This window comes from Esox lucius, chromosome 13 (assembly GCF_011004845.1).
Source record: "Esox lucius isolate fEsoLuc1 chromosome 13, fEsoLuc1.pri, whole genome shotgun sequence".
Classification (NCBI taxonomy): domain Eukaryota; kingdom Metazoa; phylum Chordata; class Actinopteri; order Esociformes; family Esocidae; genus Esox; species Esox lucius.
The window spans coordinates 25,178,212-25,202,461 of record NC_047581.1 but is presented as its reverse complement, the minus strand read 5'-3'; the positions used below and the strand labels follow the sequence as shown (position 1 = coordinate 25,202,461).

Sequence of the window (24,250 nt, the reverse complement as noted above, 5' to 3'; positions counted from 1 at the left end):
AATGTATATATATATCAACTGATTCTCTAATAAGGAAAATAAATAGAAAAATTGTTTTCTTAAGATTTAGGGACAGATCTCTGAAATCCTGAGATTTTATTATCTTTATATTTATATTTTTATATTTAATCTGATATGATATAGTATAGTTTCATCATTCAGGTAAATGGGTCATACTATAGGGGAATATGTGTGTTTGATAGTAAGAACACCCCCATGCTACTTTATCATTGTACATAAACATGAGTTGCACTGTCAGCAAGTACTTTTATTAAAGTACACATTTTCAATACTCTACCCACAATGGCTCTGTTTATAAATTTCAGAGTATTGACATTTCTCCAACCTAAACCTCCTGCTTTTTACAGAAAAGGACAGGGAGAACCCTTTGTTATGTTTTCAAATCATGTTGCCACTTTTAGTGTAATGCTGAGTACTCTTCCCAAAGCAGTCCCTGTTTTACAGACAGTCTTGTCCCAGAATTTCTCTTGAATGCTTCCTGCCAGGCAGTCCCCATCTATGGACTAAACCCTATTCTGTCTGAAATAGATTAACCATAACTCAAAGCCACCAACACCTTCATTGCTTTCTTTTCCTGCACTTTGTGTCAGAGCGTTTCAACCACGTCACTATAATCATTATGGTAGGGTGAATGTCAGCATGGGGCTGCAGTGTTCAGCACCCTCATTCTAATGAGGGCTTCTCTCGGGCGATTATCAATTAGTAATGAAGCGGCAAATCATCCTAACAGGCAGAACTAGCCTGTTGTGGATGGAGATAGAGAGGAGCAGTCAGGGCAAAGCGGCAGGAATGGGTTGGGCTACTTAATTCACTGGGCAGCTACGGCTGTGCCGGCAGGGCCATCTTTCACACAAAGAGCTATACTACCTAGAGCACTTTTAGCAACAATGTCTGTTAACTGTCTGTCTCTGTGCGACCGGCAGCCACCAAATGATATAGCACTTTTTCGTCTGATCTACCCTTTTTTGTACCCCACCCCCCCTGCGGTTGTACATGCTTTTTTGAGTTGTTTATGTTGGATGGTTATTAAACCATACATATAATAGATATAGATGGAAAATTTGGTGCTTCTGACTTCAGCTAATGAAATATTAACTGCCTTCCTTTTCAGAGGTGCATCTGAGAGTTGTCCCGTACTGGCTGATGTTCCTACAGCCTGGTAGTGGTGTTGTGTCTGAGAACGGAGAGAGCACTCTGCAGTGTACACACAAAGGTATCGTCCTGAATGGCGTCCTACTCTCAGTGAAGAGCACCGCACTTTTGAACCAAACCCTGTGAGCACGGCTCGTACATTCGTCCCTACAAAGGGGATGAGGAGCTATTTGGGATTGAGGACCACAGTGGGCCTCCAATCCATTACTCCTCCGCTGTGTACTGTAGGGGGGGGTGACCCTCCGGGGGATGACCTGCACCTGGCTCTGCTCTCTCTCCGCTCTGATTTACCCACAGCCACACAAAAAAAAAAGCTTTTGTTCATTATGTTCTTTTATCTCACCCACATTCCTCCATCTGTGCTCCCATTTCACCCTCTGTCTGTTAGCCATCCTAAACCCTGCGAACCCTGCTCTGGGTTTTACATTTCCCTGAAGAGCTGGAGTTTCATGGAGCTACCTACGGCAGCCTGCGTCTAAACTTAAAGTGTGTGTGTACGTTTTTCACAGCTAGCTACCTGTGTGCTATACCGTACCCCATAGTGGTCTATAGCATATTTAATTGTTTTTTTAGCTGTGCTAACTATTGAAAAGGATTTGTTTACCCACAATTGTCCACCTTTTAGTTTGGAGGGTTAGAACCCCAGTGTCTTTTAAAATGGGACCTGATGTGACTGTTGACGGTGACTCAGCATTGAGGAGATTGCTTGGAGTTGAAGCCCAATGGTAGATTAGAACCATGTCCTGGAGTGTATTTTTACTTCATGCTACCCCATGTAACAGAAAAAAGAGACCAGCTCCTGTTCCTATAAAGCTACCTACTATTCACTCCAGTAAACCGTGGGCTATATCAAGGCCAACTGCCCGAACAGACCAACAGTGATGCAGTCAATCTCTCCTCTACTCTGAGCCAGAATAGACTAATGGGAAATGTAAACAAGATCGAAGACAGTTCAATCTATCTTGGTTCGTTCATGATGTACAGTAGATAACTTTCCCCGTGAATTATTGCATTCTGTTTTACAGAAATGCTGATGGGGTTCTTTTTCTTCATGAAGTATTTTTCGGAAGTTACAGAAGATGATGAATGATGCACGTTGAAATCCAGGTTCCTGTGTAGCTACTTCTCTCAGTGTCTTGTTAGTATCATCTCAAATGCAAACATAAGTCTTAATATTATCATCCAAAATGTAAATACAGATTTGAGTCATTAAGACGTTGTATTAGCCATATTCAATTTGAATATATTAGTGTCTGTGAGAGTCTGTGGGGACGCATTGGTCAGAGTCTGAAAGACATGGTTCCATTAAGATTAGAGCCTTGCTGTCATTTTTAAAAAAAGAAAGAGACCAGAGATGTGCCATTCTCTTGTTTCCAGTGTACAAGTGAATAATGGCAGTTATCCCAGGGGCTTCAGTGTTCAGTGTAAACCCCAAGTCCTGTGGACTGATGACACCTACAGTTGCTCTTGCTTTTATCTTTTATCTTATTATATTCTTGCTGCATCAACACTCATCATGTCACTGAGTTTGCATGCATCCCAAATTGCACCCTCTTCCTAAGAGTGATACTTTTGAACAGGGTCCTTAAAAGTTGTTCACTAAATACTGAGTAAGGTTGCCATTTGGGAGGCATCTTAAGACTGCAGACTGCAGTGCAATCCAGACCATTTTGTTGTAACTAACCCTGTGTAAGGAGATTTAATCTCCTCTTTGTTTATGTTTAGTCTATGCCAGAACTGCTTACTGAGCAGAAATGAATGGAGGACTGAAAAGTAGGCTTGGTCCTTAGAAGTGTCTCTCATTGAACCAGTGCTCAAATGAACATGTTGCACATTTCTGGAAATATTGTATCTCCTTTCTTCCACATTGCAATGGGGACCCTACTTTGTCTGTCATAGAACCAATGCTATCAAAATAAGAAATGTTCCTAACAAGCAACATGTCCTAACAGACCACACAACACAAAAGGATTGCAAAGTTCAGAAAGAGGTGGACTTACTGTGTTCCAAAAGAACACAGCCTTTGGTCTTCCTCAGAAACACTGCTGGCATACCATATTTTTCTCTCCCATCGTCACGTTTATCAATCAGTCCCTTCGGATCGCACTGTCAAGCAGCTGTATCCACGTCTAATCCAATCTGATATGATTGTATGAGTGAATATGACAATTCCGCCAGTGTTTCATTTACACCATAGCCAACCATGTCAATCAGGCAAATATAAATATTTAGTTTTTTTGGACTCCAAATCGGCATTGCTAATTTGAGAGACATGTCCAGGCGATGTCATTTAGCACATCCTCTCAACCAGCTTCAGCAGCTTCTTCCTGAGTCCCAGGAATGACTGTCCACAGCGCATTCGTCTTGGCTGTTTACTACCTCCTCCTGACCCTAAAATAGATCTATTACTGCCTTAATGGCAGGCTCAGAGGCAAATTACACAGAGCTCATCAAGCTCTTATCTAAGAGGGCACAGGCGGAAGTAAAGTTCTGTTCTCTGTTCTAGTCGTGGTATATTTCAGCAGAGGAATAAAGGCCATTCAATTTGCAGACAAACTGGAGTGGGAGATTATACCAGCCAACGAAACCCCAAGTCATCAGTATAACAATGTCACCCATTTACGCTCAATTTATTTCCCCTTGTTTTGGCATAATGTGTTTTGAAAGATTGCAGTCTTATCTGCAGCATGATTTGCTGAGCAAGATTGCTTTTAACAAGGATTTTATTTGTTTTATTACTCTGTGATTTAAAGATGGGTGAAATAGCTGGTTTTTTTTGCAGCTTTTAAACATTTTGAATTCACCATTTACCCGATACAGACGTGTGTTAAAACAACAACATTGGGGTAAGCAAAAAACATTTTGCTCTCAGGATTTCTCAATACATTAATACATTTCTGGTTTCCTGAGAACACACTGAGGGATGGTAATTGTTTTATGACAGTTCAGTTCTGTAAACCTATTACATTTCATACAGCAAATAAGTTATGGTTTGGACTACGGTGCCGTTTGTCCTGATTTGAGCAGTATCCTCTTGCTTTCTTCATATTTTAGAGGAAGCATATGCTGTTTTAGCTCTCGGGTGCTTTGCTGAAGTCATGGTTATACAGTAGCTGGGGCAGAGTAGGAGATGTACCATCTGAGTGGGCCAGATGGCTCGTGGTTAATTTAGCGTTAACCATGGACCCGTACCACCTTTCCCTGCGCAAAAACAATCCACACAGATGATCCCAGTGTTGATCAATCACGCTGCCTGGCTGCCACTGGTTCTCTTGCTGGCCTCTGAATGTTGGGACAATATATGTTAATTTACTGTAAACTTACTTTGAGGTGACAGCATGTATCCTATATTGTATGGACATGGTGACAGCATATATATTATATGGAATGGATGGGGTGACAGCAAATATCTTCTGTTGAATAGTTAGGGTGACAGCATATATCTTACAATGTATTGAAATGTCGACAACATACATTGTATGGATAAGGGGACACAAAATAGAATCTAGGTGTCTGAAACTCATATATAATGTAGGTCCAAGATGTAGGCATGCGTTTCAGATTAAGCTAGGAAATTGTCTATTCTTCTCTTTTTGGGAATCTCATGACTTAACACAGAGAAGAGGCCCCTGAATGCAGAAATGATGAGAGTGAGGAGAGTTAAGGCAACAGAACAGATCCGACTCTCCAGCTGCTTTATTGCTCATGCAGGGGCGCCTGTGAGGTGCCTAGGCTGGATGGCCATGATGGATGCAGGGGCTCACATTCCCTCACCTTTTCCGGAAAGGCTTTGAGAAGCGGCCTGTCAAAACGCAAGGTGCTACTTGGTGCAGCACTTTAATGTCAGACTCATGAGAGGATCAGCGGAACCTCTCTGTCTTCCTTTTGCAAATTTAAATATCAGAGCTTTAGGCAGGGCAGTTGTCACTCTGACACATGGTTACTGAGAGGCTGATCAACAGATGGAGAAATGACTGAGAGAGGTGCTAGGGAGAGAGGGGAGGATGGATTGGAGAGTGGGAGAGATATTCTTGTCTCCCAGCTCAGCAACATCAGTCTGTCTCAGCTTCATTAAAATGGGATCAGAAAAGCTGTGTTTTCTGTCTAGCTATAACAGGGCTAACAGTGCACAAGCATTTACCACCAGTATCATTTAGGTACAGTACTGACTGATATTAGACATTTACTGTGTACGGTCTTGTTTCTGCTGTTCTGTCTGACTTACAACCTCATACTGAGATAATCTGGGAGCTATGCTCCATCTATCTTTTCACATTTTAAATGCTTCTATTTCTCATCAACTCTCTGTTTCTGCCTCTCTCCCCTCTCTCTCAGCCTCTCACTATCAGACAGGTGATGTTTTACTTCTGTAATGTAGAGAGAAAGGCAAAGCTCATCAACGTGGGGGGTATGACCTTAGGATGGAGGAGAGATTGGGCAATCCAATACCATTATGGGACAGAAGTGGGGACATTTATCTTTACCTTAGCCTTTCCTACCCTCCAAACAATGTTTATAGGTTTAACTAAATTCAGAGAGGAAGCAGCTGATTGGGCTATTTGTCATTCGACTGTGTCATTAGCATGACATGACAGCCATTACACGGAGCACTTGCTCTGTCACAGACAGCAGGGTGCTGACTAAAGTACTGTGTCAAAGACAAATGTCCCCCTATTTCCTCATAAAGGGCACCACATATGACTGTATGGGTTCGACTAGTATATAAATGGAATGCTTTGCCATATTGAACATGTTGGCAAATTAATGGTTGGTCACTCCGTCATTTGGTGATCCACATCTACTGAAAACATCAGAAGACATAATAACGTGATGATCTCATTTAGATCTTAGTTTTAGCATTTGTTTTAGCATAGTGTTTTGCAACCAAGAAAATGAATGGTATAACGCAGTCAATAGCTTTAATTTCACTCAAAGCAGAGGTTTGTCTGATAAGAGCCAACAGCCTCTGGAATGAATCTTGTCATTTCAATATAGTTTCATTGTGATCAATATTGAATGTGTGACATTTCAGTATGGGCATGTCTTTAATTGATTCTTTCCACTTCCCCGCCAGGAGCAATCATCAGTGAAGTCAATCAGGCGTAACTTGACAACACGCTAGACTAGAGCAGTGAACACTAACCATAGCCTGCATGTGTAATGGCACCATTTCCCCCCCATAGTGCACTATCCATGTGAAATAGAATGCAGTTTGGGATGCATGCCTAGTGGCTCCAACAGGAAGTGTTATCTCATCCCCTCTACTCTTTTTATTAACAGCCTTGTGAAAGCTGTTCTTTTGAAGAGAGCTATCGATTATATACAGGAAATGAGATAGCATCAGTCTAACCCCATTTTATTTACAATTAGTTCTAAGTTAATACAAACAATTGTTTTTCAGTTATAATAAGTATAATGTTGTTATTTCAATTGTTATTTGAAAATTCCGAATACAATTATATTGTATGTTATCCATACAATTTAACTTTAGCCCTTACAATTTTAAGCATTTATCAAACAAATTAAAAAATTAGAAAATGTCACAGAGTATGTTATTAAGTGATTTAAGTGATTAAGAGACACACCTGGCCATGTGAGAGTCTCCATACACATATTTGAAAATGTTTTTATTCGCATACTTGGAACCCTTTTATTGAAAAGAATGAATGGACATTCCAATACCTTAAAACAGCTCAATCCATTGAGTCCACTAAGTGTAATTATTTGTTTGTGTCCCAAGCATCTGTTAATTTTTTTTTTTTTTAAGAACATACCTACGATGAAATCTGAAATCACAAAGTGACAGAAAGTAACACATCAACCATGTGGCTTAGACCCTGTGTTTTCATCCATACTTGTTTTAGCACACATGGGATTAGGGTTAGCATGATTTAGGATGCAAAAACCTGCGTCAGAACCAGGGTTAATGAACAAAACAGCAGCTGGGGAACATGGATCATAGTTCAAAAATTGTCTGCAAATATCTACCTACCTGCCTAATAATGCTAATATTTTGTTTATATGTGTCTATTAATCCAGTGTCTGTGCTTGTGTTTCTATTTCAGGTCTGAAACGTAGCTATACGTGTGAAGTCTGCAGTGTCACACTCAACTCTGTGGCACAGTACCATGCACATCTGCAGGGCTCAAAGCACCAAAACAAGTGAGTTTTCTAGTCTGTGTACCACATGTTATCTCTGTGTCTGCGGGTGACTGCAGTGTAAATGTTACAGTGTTTGGTTGTAGAATACTTTGCCGCAGAAAATATATTTGCTCTTTCAAAAAAAAAAAAATGCATTCTACAACAACAAACTGAGAAAGCTGAGACATAGTGAGCAAAGAATCAGAGAGCGGGGGAGTGATAGTCCCTTCGCTGGCTCCAGGCCTCTTTGAATCTTTTTCCACTTAAGTTCAGTGTTATTGAAAGCAATTTGTTTTATGGATGAAAAATGTGTCAAAGAAATTTTTCCACTTCTCTCACATTGCTACTGGTAAATGTTGGTCTTGCCATGACATCTGCAGTATTGTCACCCTGATTCCAAAGCGCTTGATGTACTGCAGACACCAAATACCCAGAGCCAAGGCTAGCTCCACCAGGCTGTGATTATTAGAGAACAACTAGTATAAGTACACAACGAGCATGCACAAACAACCATCTGAACCAAATGAAATAGCTAGCACTAATACAGAACTATAATTGAAACCGCTAGCGCTAATATACAGCATAACTATATAACTGAAATAGCTAGCGTTAGTACACAACTAGGAATGCACTGATCCGATTCTGGGATTGAAAATTTCTCAGACCCTGGCCAAAATATTGTTGACAGCAATAACACAGATTGTATTAACAATGTTTGAAGAACACGTTGTAAGTTGTTGATGGTGGTCAAAGCGCCTATGCCTAGTGAACTCAATAACAATCACAATTATGTCTGCAGTCCGGAATTACTTTACACTTCAAACATCCATTTGGAAAACTTGTAATTTAAATTGTTGCAAAGCAAGTGTTTCAAGGGGTGACAGTAGGAATTTGCTAGCTGATGCAAACTAAGTCAATAGCTATGAAGTCAAGCATTCCATGAGTATGAAAATTACAGATTTTTATCGGGATAGGATGACTACAATCCACACCTTTTATAAAACTGCCAGTTGAGGACCAGTGAGCCGTCTGTAGCCACCTATGTAGATATTACATCAAAAATCCACCATTTCCATCTACAATAGTCATTTACAAAATTAACAATGTCTACATTGTTTTTCTGATCAATTTGATTGGGACCTCAAACCTTTGAACGGTAGTTAAGAGACCACTCAAAATGTTTTCCTTTTCTGTGTCTGTTAAATTCCAACACAGGCACATCTCATTTTACTTAATGAGGTACTGATTAGGTGATTACCTGAACCAAATCTAATTGAATGAGGAAGAGTATAAAAACCACTGCTATGGTCTTCACTATCCTCTTGCAATAGGACCAGCTGGATGGCAAAAACAGTGCAAGTACCTCAAAGGTAATTTGAATAAAAAAGTAACTATTCAGCATGACAAAATAGTTGAAAAGAAAAGCTTTGAGCAAGGAAAAGAAGGGTTCAATTCTGGCTTTACTGGCAGAGGGATACAGTGAGCATCAGGTTGCTTCCATCCTGAAAATTTCCAAAACAGCGGTTCGTAAGAACAAGGTCAAGAGACAGACATTGGGGACAACAAAGCTACAGACTGGCAGTGGGCGAAAATGACTGTCAACTGACTGAATGTCACTCAACAACCATAGGATGACATCAAGTGACCTACAAAAAGAATGGCAAACAGCAGCTGGGGTGAAGTGCACGGCGAGGATGGTTTGAAATAGGCTCCTAGGGGCAGGGCTGAAGTCATGCAAAGCTAGAAAAAAGCCCTTCATCAATGAGTAGCAAAGAAGAGCCAGGCTGCAGTTTGCAAAATACCATAAGGATTGGACCATGCCAAGATGCCAAGATGCATGAAAGCTGTGATAAAAAATCAGGTTTATTCCACCAAATACTTATTTCTGAACTCTTCCTAAGTTAAAACATTAGTATTTTGTTGTTGAAAAAATAGTATGATTTGGTTTATTATTTGCATTATTTGAGGTCTGAAAACAATGCATATTTCTTTGGTTATTTTGACCAGATGTTGATTTCTACAAATAAATACTCTAAATGGCAAAACATTTTATTTGGAATTTTGTAGTAATGTTGTCAGTAGTTTATATAATACAACAAAAATGTTAATTTTACTCAAACACATACCTATGAATAGTACAAACAGAGAAACTGATATTTTTGCAGTGGACTCTTAATTTTTTTCCAGAGCTGTATATACACACTACTCAAAAATAAATAAGGGAACGCTTTAATCACACATCGGGTGGCGATGAAGGATATATACACTGCTCAAAAAAAAATTAAGGAAACATCCTAGTACCTAACAGCAGTCAGTGTTCCGTTGGCCAGCATGTGGGATATGCCTCCAAGGATATGCCTCCCAAGACCATCACTGACCCATGCCAAACATGCTGGATGATGTTGCAGGCACCATAATGTCTGTCACATGTGCTCAGTGTGAACCTGCTCTCATCTGTGAAGAGAACAGGGCGCCAATGGTGGACCTGCCAATTCTGGTGATCTCTGGTGAATGCCAGTCAAGCTGCACGGTGCTGGGCTGAGCACAGGTCCCACTAGAGGACCTCAGGCACTCATGCCACCCTCATGGAGTCTGTTTCTGACAGTTTGGTTAGAAACATGCACACCAGAAGCCTACTGGACGTCCTTTTGTAGGGCTCTGTCAGTGCTTCTCCTGTTTATCCTCGCACAAAGAAGCAGATACCAGTCCTGCTGCTGGGTTGATCTCCTACGTCCCTGTCCAGCTCCCCTTGTGTAAGGTACCACCTCATGCTAACAGTAGGGACAAGGAAACTACCAAACTGTAAAAACTAAGGAAGAATCCTTCAGGAAGGATGATGAGAGAGAAACTGTCTATGGCCACCACCTGCAAAACCATTCCCTTTTTGGGGGTTGTCTTGTTGTTGCCTCTCCAGTGCACCTGTTGTCACTTTCATTTGTACCAAAACAGGTGACATTCATTCACAATCACTTGTGCTTCCTAACAAGACAGATTAATATACTTTAAGTTTAATTGACTTGGTGTTATACAGTGATGACTACATCTTCCCTTAATTTTTTTGAGCATTGTGTAAAGTGGGGAGAACAAGTATTTGATACACTGCCGATTTTGCAGGTTTTTCTAAAACAAAAATCCAGAAAATCACATTGTATGATTTAAAATAAATAATTTGCATTTTATTGCATGACATAAGTATTTGATCACCTACCAACCAGTAAGAATTCCGAGAATTGAACTTGTTACCTGTATAAAAGACACCTGTCCACACACTCAATCAAACAGATTCCAACCTCTGCACAATGGCCAAGACCAGAGAGCTGTGTAAGGACATCAGGGATAAAATTGTAGACCTGCACAAGGCTGGGATGGGCTACAGGAAAGTAGGCAAGCAGCTTGATGAGAAGGCAACAACTGTTGGCACAATTATTAGAAAATGGAAGAAATTCAAGATGCCGGTCAATCTCCCTCGGTATGGGGCTCCATGCAAGATCTCACCTTGTGGGGCATCAATGATCATGAGGAAGTTGAGGGATCAGCCATGAACTACACGGCTGGACCTGGACAATGACCTGAAGAGAGCTGGGACCACAGTCTCAAAGAAAACCATTAGTAACACACTATGCCATCATGGATTAAAATCCTGCAGCACACGCAAGGTCCCCCTGCTCAAGCCAGCGCATGTTCAGGGAATGGGAGAAGGTCATGTGGTCTGATGAGACAAAAAGAGAGCTTTTTGGTCTAAACTCCACTGGCCATGTTTGGAGGAAGAAGAAGGAAGAGTACAACCCCAAGAACACCATCCCAACCGTGAAGCATGGAGGTGAAAACATCATTCTTTGGGGATGCTTTTCTGCAAAGGGGACAGGATGACTGCACCGTATTGAGGGGAGGATGGATGGGGCCATGTATCGCGAGATCTTGGCCAACAACCTCCTTCCCTCAGTAAGAGCATTGAAGATGGGTCGTGGCTGGGTCTTCCAGCATGACAATGACCCGAAACACACAGCCAGAAGAGTACCTATGATAAAAATTACAGACTTCTACGTGCTTTGTAAGTGGGAAAACCTGCAAAATTGGCAGTGTAACAAATACTTGTTCTCCCCACTGTATATACAGTATCTCATAAAAGTGAGTACACCCCTCACATTTTTGTAAATATTTGAGTATATCTTTTCATGTGACAACACTGAAGAAATGACACTTTGCTACAAAGTAATGTAGTGAGTGTACAACTTGTATAACAGTGTAAATTTGCTGTCCCTTCAAAATAACACAGCACACAGCCATTAATGTCTAATCCACTGGCAACAAAAGTGAGTACACCCCTAAGTGAAAATGTCCAGATTGGGCCCAAAGTGTCAATATTTTGTGTGGCCACCATCATTTTCCAGCACAGCCTTAACCCTCATGGGCATGGAGTTCACCAGAGCTTTAAAGGTTGCCACTGGTGTCCTTTTACACTCCTCCATGACGACATCACGAAGCTGGTGGATGATAGAGACCTTGCACTCCTCCACCTTCCGTTTGAGGATGCCCCACAGATGCTCAATAGGGTTTAGGTCTGGAGACATGCTTGGCCAGTCCATCACCTTTACCCTCAGCTTCTTTAGCAAGGCAGTGGTCATCTTGGAGGTGTGTTTGTGGTCGTTATCATGTTGGGTTTAGGAATTACAGCTCTTTGATGCAATATTCATAATTTAGATTAGAACAACTTGATCTGACATTACTTGAAGGGCAAATATTTAATCAATGGTAGCGTTCAAAAGAGCAGATTACTTCCAAAATCAGCAACTCCCTCTGGCTTGGCTATGTCTGGCTTATTCTGTATTCCAGAAAGCACATTTTTATCAGCATGGAACCAAGGTCCTTGAAAAACGGAAGGTTGTGAATGCAGGGTGTTGACGAGACCACTTTTCTCACCTCAGTAGCTACTGGGCCGACTAAGCTGTCATCTCTAGAAAGGTCCTTGTATGATATGCAACCATCAACAACATGTGCAACAGACTCCACTAAATTGATCTCTAAAATACAGAGTGGATTGTGGTTTGCGGCATACCTGAGTCCTGAATTGCACTTCGTTGTTAGAACTTGTAAACTCACCGTATTGGTGGAGGTGAGAATGTTCTCATCAGTTGTAGCATTATGATACATGTTATGGTAGACAGACAGAGTGGCACCCCTGGTCCCTACCCAATACAGACTAACAACAGCAAGTCTAAGGCAAGCCAAGCTGATACACACCAAACACTCAGGGTTCAGCATTAAACGCAGAGCTTTTGCCCTACAACAACACTAGGTATTTAGCCAGCAAGGGCAGTCTGCAGTCAGAGGACCCATCCTCTGGTTGTCGGGCCAATACAGCCTTAGCCTAGCTTGGCCAGTAAATGGAGGGGCTTTCCGTGGTGCGTGTCCTGGAATTAATTCCCCCTGTTGGGCCTTCTCTCTCTGCAAAAGTCCAAAGGGATGCAGGCATCAGGAGACGTGACATGCCGTTTAACAGCCCTGCGATTTAGTCATGCTCTACCACACTGCCTCATTGGAGCTAGTGGTTTTCCACACAGGGCTGATCCAACCACCCACCTACCCCCAGCAGCCCTGAGCAAACTCTGTTTTTCCTCTCTCACACACTCTCTGTCGCCTCTTCTGTCTCTCTCCAGACCTAAACCCCCCCCAGTCAGACCGTGCGGATGCAAACTGCCTCCAGTGTTATGGTTGTATTTAGGTCATTGCTTTATGCCACTTTCCCCAGATAGAATATAGGCATATCTTCTTAGGAGTCTCTGCAAAGTGAGTGGACATGTGTGTTTCTTGTGTTCTACAGCGTGGCTTGACACAGACGACTGTGCTGCCTTTACCCTATATTTATACTCTACAGGGAACATCTGGTTTGTCAGTTAGTTATCTAAATACCGTTTCCATTTGGCACGATTGCCAGTCACTTAAATTAACCCTACCAATATTCACAAATAGTACTATCAAGAAAAGATGACTGGGCTAAGCATGGCTTGAACCAAATCCAAGAACTCCAGTGAGGAAATTCTATTTCGACTGAGTCTGGGGGAACAATTTACCCAATTGTGATGTGCTTACTAATGAGATGTGTGATCAGTACTAGACTAACAAACCTACTACAAAAATCTTAGATGCTTAAACTCATGCCTGTTCTTCTGGCCTCCAAAGCAAAAAGGAATCCACAAAATTGAGGTTGTCCTTTGATTCACTAACTCAATGTGGCTGTGTGACGTGTTCCTTTTTTGTCTCTGTCCAGGTATTTTCAGTTTTCCTACACTTAACTTGAGCCCAGCAGCAGCACTGCCCCTGTTTGTATACCAAATAGCAGCATATTCCCTATTTACTGCAATACTTTGAATGAGATTCCTATAGCCCTAGTCATATTAGGGCATCATAAAGGGAATAGGGTGTCAAATGAGACAGATATTATGTACATGCGAGGAGATCTTCACATGATCTTCCTTACATTCTGCATATTAATCCAACATAACTTTTTAATCCAATCTAAGATCTTTTATAGACCTTAATTATTTCATGAGATGCAAAGACTAGTAAAAAATAAAATCATGTGACAAAAATACTTAATCAAATAGTTACACAAAAGTGAAATAGCAATGGACCTTGCAGATTAATGCATTAAAAACATATATTTAACATAAATGAACAACCGCAGAATGTTTTAGAATTATTTTAGGCGGGACTGTCAGCTACCAGCCAGGTTGTATAAGCTGACTGGTCCCAGACCAGCCAGGAGATGTCTGCGGGATGGGGTTTATGCTGACTACTGAACCTGGACAGCACAGGGAGCAATCCTGGCTGTTGCCTGGCTGGTCAGCGTGAACTAAGGGAGAACTGTAAGGGACCCTGTTTGACCTTAGTTTATGTGAGGAGAGGAGAGAGGAGAGGATAGGGGGAAGAAGTGGGAAAAGGAGGAGGGGAGGGGAAGAGGAAGGAAGAGAAGAAAGAAAGAAAGGAGGTGGAGGGATGGGGGAGAGGAGGTTGGGTAAAGATGGGTGAGAGGAGAGGGAGATGCTGGGGAGATATAGGAAGGGGCTGAAGAGGAAAAGGGTGGTAGAGGGGGAGAAGAGGAGGGAAAGAGGATGGAACAAGGGGAAGAGGAGGAGGAAAGAGAGAAGGGAGAAGATGGAGAGGAGAGGGAGTAGGTTTGATGATTGGGATGAGGGTGTTTGTCTGGCACGTTGGATGACTGGGATGAGGGTGTGAGTCTGGCAGGTTGGATGACTGGGATGAGGGCGTTAGTCTGGCAGGTTGGATGACTGGGATGAGGGTGTGAGTCTGGCAGGTTGGATGACTGGGATGAGGGTGTGAGTCTGGCAGGTTGGATGACTGGGATGAGGGTGTGAGTCTGGCAGGCTGGATGACTGGGCGTGAGGGTATGAGTCTGGCAGTTTGGATGATTGGGATGAGGGTGTGAGTCTGGCAGGTTGGATGACTGGGATGAGGGTGTGAGTCTGCCAGGTTGGATAAATGGGATGAGGCTGTGAGTCTGGCAGGTTGGATGACTGGGATGAGTCCAGCAGGTTGGATGACTGGGATGAGGGTGTGGGTCTGGCAATTTTCGATGATTAGGATGAGGGTGAGTCTAGCAGGTTGGATGATTGGGATGAGGGTGTGAGGCTGGCAGGTTGGATGATTGTGATGAGGGTGTGTCTTTGGCAGATTGGATGACTGGCATGAAGGTGTGAGTCTGGCAGGTTGGATGACTGGGATGAGGGTGTGCGTCTGGCAGGTTGGATGACTGGGATGAGGGTGTGAGTCTGGCAGGTTGGTTGACTGGGATGAGGGTGTGAGTCTGGCAGGTTGGATGACTGAGATAAGGGTGTGAATCTGACTGGTTGGATGACTGGGATGAGTCCGGCAGGTTGGATGATTGGGATGAGGGGGATGAGTCCGGCAGGTAGCATGCTGTTGCATTGATTTTGTTATTACCCCTTGGGTTTGCTGTTGTCTGAAATTGAGCGGCTTTCCAAAGAAAGACTGAAAGCTGATTAATTTGATGTGATGAATGGCTCACTTCTCAGGTTGGACACACATGAGTAATTCCAGTATATGGAGGCAGTCAGACAATTATACAAGATAATGACATTATTTTGCCTAATGTTAATCCATAAATCTAACTGCATCAAGTTGTGTACATCTGAAAAGAAGCCTCAATATAGTGGACTACCGCTGACCAGGGAGCAATAGGTTTCTGGTGAAAAGCAATGCACTGTATAGGGACTAGGCTGCGATTTGGGACTTACTCTATTGTATATTTCTAATTCAAGACATTGGCTGGCCTGCTGTTGTAGCCTTGGCTGCCACTGTCTGTGTTTTCTGAAATAATTATGTTTCAATAAGTCATTGCGTTTGTGTTATGCATAAACCGGACCAAGTCCACTTTACTTTTCCTATAGTATAGCTGACTATGGGTGCAGATTATATGTTGATATGTCACTGATGCTACAATGTTGGTGTGACTTGGGCAAGGGCTGTGTTTAGTCCGTCTGACTCATGGTGTGTTCTGTTCTTTGCTGCTATGCTCCATGTCCAGTCAACCCAATGCATTCAAGAGCTCAATCCTGGCAGTTAAAGCTGTCAGAGGCAGCTTTGTATATAATTTTTTTATTGGTGCTTAGCCTCGTGCTGTGCTAATCCTGGGACATGAAACAGAATGAAACGGTATTATCAGAGCCCCAGTGTTTGAATGTGCCCTCCCACCTGATTCTCTGTAGTCACACATCCTGATACTGCTGCCTTGTCTCTGTCCCCAATTCCCCATTGCAGTCATACAGAGAGGGTAGGTAGGTATGCTTTCAGATGGTTAATGTACTCAGACACCTGGAGAAAGGTTGGACAACAACACAAAGTCAGGCCCATGAATTCTACTGCCTGTCAGAGTGACATCTATTCTCCTCTCCTTTTTCTTTTTGTAAGTTACTGCTAATATGTCCAGCAGAGTCCCACCTCTCTCCACACACCCATCAGAGTCCCACCTCTCTCCACACACCCAGCAGAGTCCCAGCTCTCTCCACACACCCAGCAGAGTCTCACCTCTCTCTACAAACTCAGCAACATTTGGTTGTTTCTTTTTCTCTGTTCCTAAAGAATATTCTATTCCCTTTTAATAGAAAAGAAATAGGTATTGACTTTTATTTACATAATTGATTCTGAAAGTGTGTCTGCTAGCGGCCTCTGGCACTGTGGAGTAGTGATTTCATGTTTTTTTAAGGTCAAGAATCGACATACTGCAATGCATTGCGCGCTGGAGCAGAAAACAGTTTGAGGTGTGTGTGTGTGTGTGTCTGTTTGAGAAGGGTAGGGGGGTATTTCTGAGCCAACATTTTCCAGTGATCATCCCCTGTGTGATGGCTTCATAATTTCAAATAATTCTCTGTGGGGGCTCCTCTGATTCCCTCCGCTGGACTTTGCCTGGCCTTGGTGAGACGCACCGATTAGATTCTCAGTGGTGGGAGATTACCAGATACCACTTTATGACTCTGTAAAAGTTACATATCAGCAAACAGGCGGGGGCAGCTTGAAGGTAAGCCATCAAACATGAGAGATTGTAGCATAATGGGGGAAAGAAGGAAAGCCATAGAGACAGTCGACAGTCCAATCTGCAGGCACTCTACTCATTTATGATTCCTCATTTCCTTGTTCACTGATTTCCTAATTAATTCCCAATACACACTGGTATGGGATAGCTATGGGCCCAGTATTTGCTGCAGAATAGACACATTGTCAATCCAAAATGAGATTTCTAACAGCTCACCTGCTAATCCAAGCTGACATTATATATATATATATATATATATATATATATATATATATATATATATATATATATATATATATATCCAGTCTTTGATTGTGTCCCACCATGTTTTGTCTAGTGGTTTGATATTCTTTTTTATTTGGTTCACATGATTTAAATATGTGAGACTGAAGTGAATTCTCATGATAATTATACTAGAGTTACAGGCCCTAGGACATTTCCTTTCGACCATGTATCTTCAAGGCACCAGAAACATAAGAACACAGTTCTTCAGTCCTTCAACTGATTTATGGCTTTTCCCCTGAGTCTCCCACATATACCATTACCATTTGTGGATCCGAGAAACATTGTCAGAAATCAGGAGTTTCTCAATCTGCAACATAGCATGAAGAAAGGGGGAATTCACAAGGAGTGGCAGGTAGCATAGTGGTTAGGTACACTTATAGGTTATATCTAGGCAAGAACTATGAAAAATGCGTCTATAATGCCTCCATTAGAATTATGTGCTGACAGAATTTTGTTAATCACTATACAAATACATACACTTTGCCATCGCGTTTTTAAGTTCACTGGTCTCAGGTGGTGTGGTTTCTGTTTGCTGTGGCCAAGCAAAACTGTAATTGACACACTTCACACTAAATTAATTATGAGGCAATTTGCCTTGAGAGGTAAAATAGAAGAGGCTTGATGCAGGAAAACGTATCTTAATTGAAGGCTGTGGTAATTGATATAGGGTTTGTAAAACTTAGAGGAAAAACATAATAGCTCTTCTTCTAGCTATACTGTAGCCTAGCCCATAACATGGTTTGAGATTACTGGAGCCATTTATAAAAAAAGAACTCTGTTTTAATCAGTTATTTGGTGACAACAATGTTTATATTTTATGATCACTGTTCCATCTAAAAATAATAACTTCTTAATGTTACATAAAATAATAATTAAACAAAATCAGTGTGTGGAACGTTTCTGCTTTTTGTCTTGGGAGAATCTGCCACAGAGTGTCATTCTAAAAAACAGAGTGTCGGCTAACATACTGAAATGGAAATATTTCACTTCAAAGAGATTGTGAATGTCTTTGCAGAATATATGTATATTAGCATGGAGAAGAATAATCAATGGATGATTTCTCCACCAGAATAATATGCAGTCAGAATCTGTTACACACTATGTTAATACATTAGTTGTGTCTTCATCACCACGTGTTGAAGGATGCTGCTTTCAGGTGGTGTAGTTTCTGTTTACTGTGGTGCTGTTACTTACACACGTCACGCTAAATTAATTATAAGGCAATTGGACTGGAGGGGTAAAATAAGGGAGGCTTGATAATACTGCTGGAGAATGTCTCTTTCCTGTCCGACTGTGGGAGGAATAGAGGCAGGGTTGATTGAGGGGAGAGGGTAAAGGATGAATAGGATGAGGCGACATGGTAAAAGTGAGAGTGGGGGGGTTGTGTTATTGATGTACCTAGCAAACTAACATAGCACTTGTCCAGTAGCTAACGTTAGGCATTTCCACATTGGCAAGATGATGCATGTCAAAGCTTTATGCTTCCTCTGCAGACAACATTTAATAGATCTTTAGTTGAGGTTGGATGGCTCACAAATTATTTTACACAACCTTATCAACTTAACGACTCTAAAAAGATGTTGAAAATAGTGGGCATATAGAAACTTTTTGCAAGATCATAATAGCATGGTTTTTTGTGCAGATAAAGAGACAAACTAAATTATTGAAGTTAGTAATTAGTTTATTAGGTTCTTTGAAAAGGGCTATCCCTTATTTTTGTTTTTTTGTTGTATTTTTGTAGTTGAGTATTCTATCGCTTGTTCTGATGTTTAATAGAGTTCTTCAGATAAAAAAATTAAACAGTACTTTTAACTACTTTAACGTACACTTATGTAACAGGTTGAATGTCCAGTAAACCACAATCCTAGCGGGATTGGTATGAATAAATAAAGCTGATGCTTAGGATTCCAGTGTGTATTGTCAGTAATATTAAAAACAACAAAATGTATTCTGTTCACCTGTCTTAACTTGTGTCTCACCCCCACCATGTTTTTCCCATCCCCTTGTTATCCCTACCTATTTAACCTGTCTACTCTGTTTGTTCCAGTTGCTAGTTCATCTTGTGTGTTTCTCAAGTCATTCCCACATTCCTTGCTTATCCCAGTGCCATTCCAGTATTTCCGTGTATTGAATCCCTGTCTGTTGAACAACCCGATTCTCCTGCTCATCGTCTGTTTGTACCTTTTCCTGTGATATTCCCATGTACCAACCCCTGCCTGTTTTAGGACCTGATCTTTGCCTGTAGATTCAGGTACAATAAATTCCTGAACAGTTATTCCTGCCTCTTGTGTCTGCATTTGGGTCTATTCCTGAGTCGTGATGCCAAGAGATTGTGAATTCTAATTGCAAGTGAGGAAACAAAGGATTAAAAAAGCACTGTGTTTACAACCTATTCATGTCATTCCAAAACCACATTTTTGCATTTGAAATGTCATATGAAGTCATGTGATTTCCCACATAATAATAATTGCTATGTTGTTAGGGTTAGAAGTGATAAAGAAAATCAGCAATGTGTTGTAGCCTTATTATTTCATAGTGATGTACAATAGTTGGGGGATCCTACATTCATAAGAATGAAAGCCTCTGTCAATCCAGAGAGCACTTCTAATGAAAACAACATTCTAAATAGGCCTGGCCTTTGAGTGGAATAAATTGAGTTCTGCTGGTGTGCAAAGAATGTTTTCCTTTTGCTCCATTTGATGGAACTGTTTGCCACCTCCTAAGAGAGGCCTTCTCTCAAGGTGGTTTTCTTTCTCACCTCTGCACAAAGAATGTAGTATTCATAATATTCATCCCTTTCAATCCCACACCTCCCCTCTGCTAGTTAAGAAATTCAGATGTCACATTGACGTTTACATTAATTAACAAATGAAAACCTGAGAAAACGAAAACTCAAAAAACTAGATCGCTAACTAGAAATATTGCCCACTGCTAGTAGCCATTGTGATAGAATTTCAGAAGAACTCTTCAAGGCAGTTAAGGTAGAGATCAAAATACTCTTTAACACAAATATACAGGTGCTAGTCATAAAATTTGAATATCATCAAAAAGTTGATTTATTTCAGTAATTCTATTCAAAAAGGGAAACTTGTATAATGTATACATTAATTCCACACAGACTGATATATTTCAAGTGTTTATTTCTTTTCATTTTGATGATTATAACTGACAACTAATGAAAACCCCAAATTCAGTATCTCAGAAAATTTGAATATTGTGAAAAGGTTCAATATTGAAGACACCTGGTGCCACACTCTAATCAGCTAATTAACCCAAAACACCTGCAAAAGCCTTTAAATGGTCTCTCAGTCTAGTTCTGTAGGCAACACAATCATGGGGAAGACTGCTGACTTGAGAGCTGTCCAAAAGACGACCATTGACACCTTGCACAAGGAGGGCAAGACACAAAAGGTCATAGAGCTCTGTGTCCAAGCACATTAATAGAGAGGCGAAGGGAAGGAAAAGATGTCGTAGAAAAAAGTGTACAAGCAATAGGGATAACCGCACCCTGGAGAGAATTGTGAAACAAAACCCATTCAAAAATGTGGGGGAGATTCACAAAGAGTAGACTGCAGCTGGAGTCAGTGCTTAAAGAAACACCACGCACAGATGTATGCAAGACATGGGTTTCAGCTGTCGCATTCCTTGTGTCAAGCCACTCTTGAACAAGACACACCGTCAGAAGCGTCTCGCCTGGGCAAAAAACAAAAAGGACTGGACTGCTGCTGAGTTATGTTCTCTGATGAAAGTACATTTTGGCCCAGAACCCACGTTGCTTGAAGTCCAGTGTAAAGTTTCCACAGTCAGTGATGGTTTGGGGTGCCATGTCATCTGCTGGTGTTGGTCCACTGTGTTTTCTGAGGTCCAAGGTCAACACAGCCATCTACCAGGAAGTTTTAGAGCACTTCATGCTTCCTGCTGCTGACCAACTTTAGAGTTGCAGATTTCATTTTCCAACAGGACTTGGCACCTGCACACAGTGCCAAAGCTACCAGTACCTGGTTTAAGGACCATGGTATCCCTGTTCGTAATTGGCCAGCAAACTCGCCTGACCTTAACCATATAGAAAATCTATGGGGTATTGTGAAGAGGAAGATGTGTTACGCCAGACCCAACAATGCAGAAGAGCTGAAGGCCACTATCAGAGCAACCTGGGCTCTCATAACACCTGAGCAGTGCCACAGACTGATCGACTCCATGCCACGCCGCATTGCTGCAGTAATTCAGGCAAAAGGAGCCCCAACTAAGTATTGAGTGCTTGTATTGGTCTTAATAATATTCTAATTTTCTGAGATACTGAATTTGGGGTTTTCATTAGTTGTCAGTTATAATCATCACAATTAAAAGAAATAAACATTTGAAATATATCAGTCTGTGTGTAATTAATTAATATAATAAACAAGTTTCACTTTTTGAATGGAATTACTGAAATAAATCAACTTTTTGATGATATTAAAATTTTATGACCAGCACCTGTATTTTAATAACTTGCATGTACAGAGATATCATAGCAACAAAGTTCAGAAAGACCTCCTTTTTCTATGGACAGATAAGCCGATGGACGACGCATGCCCGTCCATGTGAGTGACATGCGTAAAATAGAAGGACGACGCATGCCTGTCCGTGTGAGTGACACACTTAAAATAGACTGAAGACACATGCCCGTCGGTGTGAGTGACAAGCGTAAAATAGACGGATGACACATGCCCGTCGGTGTGAGTGACAAATGTAAAATAAACGGACGACGCATGCCCGTTGGTGTGACTGACAAGCGTAAAATAGACGGACGACACATGCCCGTCGGAGTGAGTGACACTCGTAAAATAGACGGACGACACATGCCCATCGGAGTGAGTGACACTCGTAAAATAGACGGACGACGCATGCCCGTCGGTGTGAGTGCCAAGCGTAAAATAGACGGACGACGCATGCCTGTCCGTGTGAGTGACACACTTAAAATAGACTGAAGACACATGCCCGTCGGTGTGAGTGACGGGTAAAATAGATGGATGACGCATGCCCGTCGGTGTGACATGCGTAAAATAGACGGACGACACATGCCCGTCGGTGTGAGTGACACGCGTAAAATAGACGGACGACACATGCCCGTCGGTGTGAGTGACACGTAAAATAGACGGACGACGCATGCCTGTCCGTGTGAGTGACACGCTTAAAATAGACTGAAGACACATGCCCATCGGTGTGAGTGACACGCTTAAAATAAACGGACGATGCATGCCCGTCGGTGTGAGTGACAAGCGTAAAATAGACGGATGACACATGCCCGTCGGTGTGAGTGACAAATGTAAAATAAACGGACGACGCATGCCCGTCGGTGTGAGTGACACGCGTAAAGTAGACGGACGACACATGCCCGTCGGTGTGACACGCGTAAAATAGACGGACGACACATGCCTGTGCTTGGTGAGTTTGGTGATGTCAAAGAGTCTCAGACTCTCAGACTGTCCCGATAATAATGCTCAGGCCAGATAGAAATGTAAGATGATATTTCTTAAATATATTTTTGGCATATTTTGACTGAGGGATCCTGTCACGCTGTTAGGTATGGAGACGGAGGCAAATGCAGAAGTCCATAGGGTTTCCCCTTTTTATTAAACAAACGAAGGAATAACGTAAACTGAGTGCCGGGCACTACAAAAAGTCCAATGGTGCAGGAGCACAGGAGCACAGGAGCACAGGAGCACAGGAGCACAGGAGCACAGGCACAACAGGTGTACACGACATATACACACACAATGACCCACAAGGACAAGGAGAAAAGGGCTGAACTAAACGAGGAAAACAGAAACTGAGAAAACGAGGAAAACAGAAACAGGTGGGGGCTAAAACACAGGTGAACTGAATATAACGTTGAACAGAAACAAGAACAGGAAAGACCATACAAGGACGAGACAAGGAAACACAGAAAACACGAAGCGGAATAGCCCCTTCAGGAAGGGACCATTACACATACAAGGACAAGACAAGGAAACACAGAAGACACGAAGCGGAATGGCCCCTTAAGGAAGGGACCATCACAGTACCCCCCCCCCAAAGGCGCGGACCCCCGGACGCGCCCAAACGCCCAAAGGGGGGGACGGGCAGGGCACCAAGGCGGAGACACGGCCCCAGGACTGGGACCAGGGACCGGAACACAAGGAAGACCCCCAGCAGAGCCCCGATCCGGCGGCCCCAAGGACCCAGGAGACCCAGCCGGGACAGCCGGGCGGCGGGAGCAGGGAGCGCCGGGACCAGGGAGGGTCGGAGGCGGGCCGGGACCATGCGGGGCGTCGGGAGCCGGGGGGACCGGCGGGGTTCCGGGAGCCGGGGGGGCCGGCGGAGTTCCAGAAGCCGGGGAGGCCGGCGGAGGTCCAGGGGCCGGGGTGACCGGCGGAGGTCCAGGGGCCGGGGTGACCGGCGGAGGTCCAGGGGCCGGGGTGACCGGCGGAGGTCCAGGGGCCGGGGTGACCGGCGGAGGTCCAGGGGCCGGGGTGACCGGCGGAGGTTCAGGGGCCGGGGTGACCGGCGGAGGTTCAGGGGCCGGGGTGACCGGCGGAGGTTCAGGGGCCGGGGTGACCGGCGGAGGTTCAGGGGCAGGGGTGACCGGCGGGGGTTCAGGGGCCGGGGTGACCGGCGGGGTGTCAGGAGCCGGGGTGACCGGCGGGGTGTCAGGAGCCGGGGAGGCCGGCGAAGGTTCGGGAGCCAGAGTGACCGGGGGAGGACCGGCAGCCAGGGGAGGACCGGCGGCCGAGGGCCAGGAGCCAGGAGAGCCGGCTGAGGGCCAGGAGCCAGGAGAGCCGGCTGAGGGCCAGGAGCCAGGAGAGCCGGCTGAGGGTCAGAGGCCGGGAGAGCCGACGGAGGGTCGGGGACCGGCGGAGGATCCGGCTGAGGATCCGGCTGAGGATCCGGGGCAGGAGCCGGGGCAGGAGCCGGGGCAGGAGCCGGGGCAGGAGCCGGCGGAGGACCAGACGGAGGACCAGACGGAGGAGCCGGCGGAGGAGCCGGCGGAGGAGCCGGCGGAGGAGCCGGCTGAGGAGCAGGGGCCGGCGGAAGGGCCGGCGGAGGAGCAGGGGCCGGCGG

At 43.4% G+C, this 24,250-nt stretch overlaps 1 protein-coding gene across 1 annotated transcript in view; it reads left to right on the top strand.

The window, feature by feature from the left end:
* The window catches only part of zmat4a (zinc finger, matrin-type 4a), a 160,532-nt gene that overhangs the window by 126,260 nt on the left and 10,022 nt on the right, over positions 1-24,250 (top strand). Inside the window, exon 6 of the mRNA XM_013136765.3 lies at positions 7,239-7,335. Within this exon, the coding sequence (XP_012992219.1) occupies positions 7,239-7,335 (97 nt within the window). The remainder of the gene's footprint in view (positions 1-7,238; positions 7,336-24,250) is intronic.